General features: G+C 49.3%; 1 protein-coding gene across 1 annotated transcript in view; it reads left to right on the plus strand.

Moving 5' to 3' along the window:
- GDPD5 (glycerophosphodiester phosphodiesterase domain containing 5) overlaps positions 1 to 5250 on the plus strand; it is a 33885-nt gene extending 28635 nt beyond the window's left edge. Inside the window, exon 7 of the mRNA XM_075851038.1 lies at positions 1421 to 5250. Within this exon, the coding sequence (XP_075707153.1) occupies positions 1421 to 1557 (137 nt within the window). The 3' untranslated portion in view covers positions 1558 to 5250. The remainder of the gene's footprint in view (positions 1 to 1420) is intronic.
- Positions 5251 to 7063: the final 1813 nt, after the last annotated feature.

Genomic DNA, 7063 nt, shown 5'->3' on the forward strand with positions numbered 1-7063 from the left:
TAGAGCGAGCCTGTGAGCCCCGCTTCCCCCGACCACTCCTAGAGCGAGCCTGTGAGCCCCGCTTCCCCCGATCACTCCTAGAGCGAGCCTGTGAGCCCCGCTTCCCCTGACCACTCCTAGAGCGAGCCTGTGAGTCCCGCTTCCCCCTTCCACTCCTAGAGCGAGCCTGTGAGTCCCGCTTCCCCCTTCCACTCCTAGAGCGAGCCTGTGAGTCCCGCTTGCCCGACCACTCCTAGAGCGAGCCTGTGAGTCCCGCTTCCCCCGACCACTCCTAGAGCGAGCCTGTGAGTCCCACTTCCCCCGACCACTCCTAGAGCGAGCCTGTGAGCCCCGCTTCCCCCGACCACTCCTAGAGCGAGCCTGTGAGCCCCGCTTCCCCCGACCACTCCTAGAGCGAGCCTGTGAGCCCCTCTTCCCCGGAACACTCCTAGAGCGAGCCTGTGAGCCCCGCTTCCCACGACCACTCCTAGAGCGAGCCTCGCTTCCCCCGACCACTCCTAGTGCGAGCCTGTGAGCCCCTCTTCCCCGAAACACTCCTAGAGCGAGCCTGTGAGCCCCGCTTCCCACGACCACTCCTAGAGCGAGCCCCGCTTCCCCCGACCACTCCTAGAGCGAGCCTGCGAGCCCCGCTTCCACCGACCACTCCTAGAGCGAGCCTGCGAGTCCCGCTTCCCCCGACCACTCCTAGAGCGAGCCTGCGAGTCCCGCTTCCCCCGACCACTCCTAGAGCGAGCCTGCGAGTCCCGCTTCCCCCGACCACTCCTAGAGCGAGCCTGCGAGTCCCGCTTCCCCCGACCACTCCTAGAGCGAGCCTGCGAGTCCCGCTTCCCCCGACCACTCCTAGAGCGAGCCTGTGAGTCCTTAGGCCTTCTATGAGTGGGCGGGGGAAGCAGGGCTCACAGGCTTTCTTTATTATGAGTGTACTATGCTGCCTTCAGATCAAGACATAACTGAGCTGCTTTAAGAGGTTTTCTGCAGACCATTACTTCCTAGTAAATTTCTGGATTATATTTTCATCCGTTTTGGTTCAGCTGACACATTGGGGCAGATGTACGAATGTTCCTACAGCTCGAATGGGTCGTAAATTGCGCCAAAATTTGGCGCTTATGTTTCTAAACCAGATGTTTGCACCTCACGAGTAACTTTTGAAAATTGTTCCAAAAAGGGGCTTGGCTTAAATGAAATGGGGAGTGGCTTAATATACACCATAGTGTGCCCAAAAAAATGGCAGGCGGTATAAGAAGAAAAGTATCTAACAGGTCAAGTAAGTAAATTTATCCTACAGCGTGCGCCACTGTCATGAATTTGGCGCATGTTCTGCCTGTTCTACTCTCATCATCCTCTGACCGTCCCTCCTCCAGATTTTGTGTTCCCGTCGTTGTCGTATAGATTTTTCTTGACTCTACTTCTCCCTCCTCAGAGATAAATAACAGCATGGACACCCCCGATGACCTATCGCTCTGCTCCGAAAACCGCTACGATGGTTTCTCCAATGATGCCATAACTCCGACGACAGACTCGAAAACCAGCGGCAGCCATAGATTCCGCGAGACATGACAGAACGAGCGCTGATACATTTCCTCCACCGCGTCCACTTCTTTCCAGGACCGGGACATTTTACGGGACTACTTTATGCCAGGATATTGTTTCTTTTTGCAGATCTTTTTCTTAGTTTTGTTGTATAATCCGGACTGTGAGGTTGTAAATATGTAGAAAATAATTTGATTCCCGTTTTTTTTTTTTGTTTTTTTTTTGCCTTTTGTGTATTTTCGTGACTAGAACACAAGCTCTTGTGGAAACTGATGTTTTTGTTAAATTTAAGCCGAGACAATATTGAACGCATCCTGAAGGCGTCTGTCCTGTTCTTAACAATAACCTGGCCACGCGGTCCGATAAGCGATCATGCGGAAAAGCAGCTTCTCGTACTGGATGTGGCCGTTTTGTACCTTTTTTGGGCACATTTCGCTACAGTAAAACTACAGAATTGGTGACAGGACGTTCTGTTTGCTACACAATAGACTTCTTCTCCAGGCTGCACAGACTTGTTATAGGCCCTCGCCCTCAAGCAGTATGAGAAGATTGTATATATCATATGGGGGGGGGGGGGCGCCTAGTGTAATGGACGGAGACGGGTTGCATGGTCAGAATTGTTACCCCCTCCCTCATGAGGGGGGCCTCCACTGTGATCGGTAACTACGTTTAGACTTCTGGTAACGTTTCACAAGTTATTTATGAAGACCTGTTAGTGTAACTTTTCTTCTGTGGCCTTGAGTGCCATCATGACTCCAGTTGCCTCCAGAGCTGCATTCACAATTCTGCCGCTTGCTCAAACAGCTTGACTGTCTGTAGGATCGACTCCCACAATGTCAGAGGCCAGCAGAGTTCTAGAGGCAGCTTTGGTTGTGGCTAGAGTATTATAGCTCAAGGTCCGATATAGATTTAAATCGTGAAATGTTGTAAAAAGTGGAGAGCGCCTTTAAGAGCTGGAAATTTATCGAGATAGAGGGGAGTCCTTGTCATTTTTAGGGAGGTGAGAAAGGGGCAGATCCTCTGGTGTAGACCGCGGCCTTTCTCACAAATGGACGTTCAGGTTGGTTTCACGCAGGACGTCTATGCGCCATTTGTTTGGTGAGTCCTATGTATAGTGCCAGCTTGATATTACAGATGACTATCCGATCCCGTTCAGCCGCAACAGTGCTGTACCTTTGATCGTTTTTTTTAACCCCTCGACTTCTGTGGAATAAACCACAAAATGCAACATTGGGCACCACCTAAATCCATGTGGACCTAGCCTCATCCTACTCCAAGGACCCCAAAGCAGCGGATCACTTAGCTCCGCACAATCCACCGTTGTACAAAGTTTTATATCAAACTTCTGTTTTCATAATCTCTCCTGCAGTGATATCCAGCTACTACAACTCCCAGCATGTTGGGAGTTGTAGTAGTGCAAGAAATAGTGATCCATGGGCTGATTATCACTGCCCTATCGGAAATTGCCGGTAAGTAGCTTTTAATAGGAACTGCCAGAAAGATGATTGGATAGGCCATTCTTGGTGATGACATCACGTGACTCCGCCCAGTTTGCGCTGCTGTGACATCACATGAGCACAAAACTAAAATACAATAACCGCTCGACAATGAACTTCTGCGCTGGTGCTTGTTCTGTATATTCAATTCAGAGAATCCATATTTTTTGTTCAATTCATAAATTCACAAACTTTCAGAATGTTCTAGAATCAAAATAAGAAAACGAAATCCTTTACAATTGCGGCGCTAGGAATTGAAATTGCAAATTTGGATCATTGATTGATGGAGGGGCCCCCTGTAGTTATGACAAACCATGAAGGATGACACTGTCACTTCTCAATAACGGCGTTCACTGCGAGTGTACAAATAAAGTTTATTGAAAAGAATCGGCAGTCGTGCTGCTATAATATATGAAATGTTGCAATTTGATTCCCCAGCGTTGTTACTTTCTGCCATGAAGCCAATGCAGCCCCAGGAATAGGGAGCCCCTTTCTGAAACCTCTTTGCCCCATAGGATTGTCTCTGCCTGCAGCCGGCCTGGCACAGCCGTCACATGACCCGTTTAAAGGAACATGCCAAGCAAAACTGATACTTTATTCCTAGTGCAGAGATAGAGAATATCCCTGTGTCATGCCCCGCCCCTCAGACCCTGCACAAACGTAACATTTACTAATACCATCTAAGGCCGGGTTCCCACGTACCGTAAACGCTGTGAAATTTCCGTAGCGTTTACAGTATCAGCAAAGTGGGTGATATTTAGTCAATCTCATGCCCACGTTGTGGAAAAAAAACGCAGCGTAAATGTTAATAACTTGACCTGCGGTGCGGAATTCAATTCCGCAGCGTGTCGACTTATCCTGCGTATTTGTTGATTTTTTTCATTGCGGGTTTTCCCCATTGAATTCAATGAGGGAGCAAAACCCGCAACAGAAAGCCAAGCATTGCGACTTTTGCGGCGTAATCTGAGAGTTTACGCCGCAGAAATCGCAACGCCGTAAGAAATTTTTTTTTTATCACACTTACCCAGAACGCCCTCCTTCTTCTTCCTGCAGTCTGGCCGCCTGGGATGACGTTTCATCCCATGTGACCGCCGCTGCAGCCAATCACAGGCAGCGTCACATGGTCTGAAACGTCATCCAGGGAGGCCGGAGCGGACGTCACGGGAGGGAAGTATGAACGGCACATTGTGGTGCGATTTTTTTCGGGCGGAATGTCCTGCGTGATTTTTACGCAGTGTATCCGTCCCATGGGAACCCGGCCTCCTGGTTAGACAGCGTGAACTTACACCAGCCCGGCACGTATGCGCCAATTTATCACAGTGGTGGATGCTACAGGATCATTTTGGCACACCTTGCCTGACCTATATGACCCTTTACCTTATACCACTTTTGATTTGACCTATTTTGCGGCATCATTTTGGGCCACTTTTTTGACACGTTTTAAGCAACTCCCCTTTACCACTAAGCCACGCCCTCCTTTCCAAACAAATGTCTAGTAAGGTGCAAACCACAAAATTGTGCAATCTCTTTTTTTTTTTACATTTTTGGACACTATCTAGACCCAGACACCATAGTTTAGCTGCTCCAGTATGCAATGAAGCTGAGCTGTAACACAGACATGAGCCGTAGACAGGTGTTGTGCTGTTTTCTGTCACTTTGTAACGGTGCAGTGACCATCTCCTACCACCAGGTGGCACTGCGGCTCCTAGTGTACTGATCACAGCAATGGAATGACCCAATTCAGTGTAGTCCGGGCTCGTTTGCCGTGTGTTTTATGTCTCTGCCTTTACTTTGATAAAAGCCAAAAATTTAAAAAAAAAAAAATCAAAGAAGGGAAAAGACCCCAAAATACTGAAAAGCAAAAAGGTTTCAAGTAAAATTAGACTCCTGTAAAGAAGCCGCGGCATCAAGAAACACGACATTATAACAGAAATCTAGAATTGTGGCGGCGGAAAGTGACCGAGACGTTCCGGACTAAGAATTATTTTTTTTCGTTTGCGTTTTGAATCCTCTTCATCCTTTTCTCTTCCACTTGGACCCCCGGGGTGGCTGCTCGGTTATTATTGCACTCACTACCATACAGGGACCGCGCTCCGTGACCCTGCACCTTTTTACACCGTTTTTGGAAAACCGTATTTATTCCGGCGTCTTCTATGATCCGGTTCGGAGTGAGAACCCGGACATGATGTTGTATTTTATTCAAGAATAAATGAATTTCATACGATTTTCTACCATCTCTTGTCGTCTTTCTCGTCCTAAGGCCTCATTCACACTTCCGTAATTTTTCCTTCAGGGTGCTATCCGTTTTTGTCACTGATGACACCCTGAACCCATTCATTTCTATGGGCCCACGCGCACTTCCATTATATTGACTGATCCGTTCCGTCAAAAGTAGAGCATGTCCTCCTCTGGTCAGTGGTCCTGTGATGGTGGGGCCCATAGAAGTCAATGGGTCCGTCAAAAAACTGGATGACACACGGAAGGCTTCCGTGTGCCATCCGTTTTTGACGGATCCGTTGCCCTCGCAAAGGCTGGGTGAGCCAAAGTTCACAGACTGGGACATGTGACGAGTTCAATACCTTCCGTTTTCTTAACGGAAACACGGATACCATAAAGGACACACGGATCTGTCAAAAACGGATGTCACGAAGGGTCTATGGACCCACTGGGCTGTACCGCCTTGGCAGTGTGGCGGCTGGCCGACAGGGTGCAGGACAATGTCTATAGTTCTATAGGTACCTGTGGCAGCCCGGAGAGAAGTGAGGCAGGCTCGGCTGGGACTAGGCAGCGGGTAGACGTCAGGCAAGGTGAAGCCAGACAGATGTCGCACGGCACACCACGACACGACACGACTTTGGCACAGCACAGTGCCCGACCACGAAGGTATAGAATGCAAGGAACAGGAACTGGAACACACTAGGAGGCCAAACTATAGGGAACAACAACAACGCTCAGGCATAGAACTAGGGGGCTGGACCCCTCTTATAGTCCAGGGTACTCACGGGTCAAAGTTCATCAATGGGGTCGGGTGCGCGCACTGCCCCGGGATCCGGCGGCGTTGAGTGGACGCGAGCGCTGGCGTCTCGCTATGAGGAGGCTGGGGCTTGCCGACTCGTGGCTGTGGCTGTCGGGGAGGTTGGAGCTGACAGCCCGCAGCCATGGACATTACAACGGCCGAGAAAACGGTGATGGAAGCGTGCATGAGGCCGTACCAACTTCAGGTATAACCCGGGCATCTCATGGAATATAATTATACTCTATATGGACAAAAGTATTGGGACACCTCCACATTCCACTACCGGAGCTTTTATCACCTCCCATTCTACGTCTATACACATTAATATGGAGTTGGTTCCCCCTTTGCAGTAAAACGTCTTCCACTCTTCTGGGGGCTTCTACAAAATTTTGGGGTCTGTGGAAATTTTGCCCCGTCATTTAAGATCATTTGACACTGATGTTGGGGAGGGGGACTCGTAATCTCAGTTCTAGTTCATCCCAAAGGTGTTGGATGGGGATTGAAGTCAGGACTCTGTTCGGCCGGTCAAGATCATCCACCCCAAACTCCCCCAACCAACCGTCATAGAGAAGCTTCACTCCACAGAACACGTCATAGAGAAGCGTCACTCCACAGAACACGTCACATAGAGAAGCGTCACTCCACAGAACATGTCAGATAGAGAAGCGTCACTCCACAGACACGTCATATAGAGAAGCGTCACTCCACAGAACAGGTCATATAGAGAAGCGTCACTCCACAGAACACGTCACATAGAGAAGCGTCACTCCACAGAACACGTCATATAGAGAAGCGTCACTCCACAGAACACGTCACATAGAGAAGCGTCACTGCACAGAACACGTCACATAGAGAAGCGTCACTCCACAGAACACGTCACATAGAGAAGCGTCACTCCACAGAACACGTCACATAGAGAAGCGTCACTCCACAGAACACGTCATATAGAGAAGCGTCACTCCACAGAACACGTCACATAGAGAAGCGTCACTCCACAGAACACATCATATAGAGAAGCGTC

This window comes from Rhinoderma darwinii, chromosome 2 (genome assembly GCF_050947455.1).
Source record: "Rhinoderma darwinii isolate aRhiDar2 chromosome 2, aRhiDar2.hap1, whole genome shotgun sequence".
Taxonomy (NCBI): domain Eukaryota; kingdom Metazoa; phylum Chordata; class Amphibia; order Anura; family Rhinodermatidae; genus Rhinoderma; species Rhinoderma darwinii.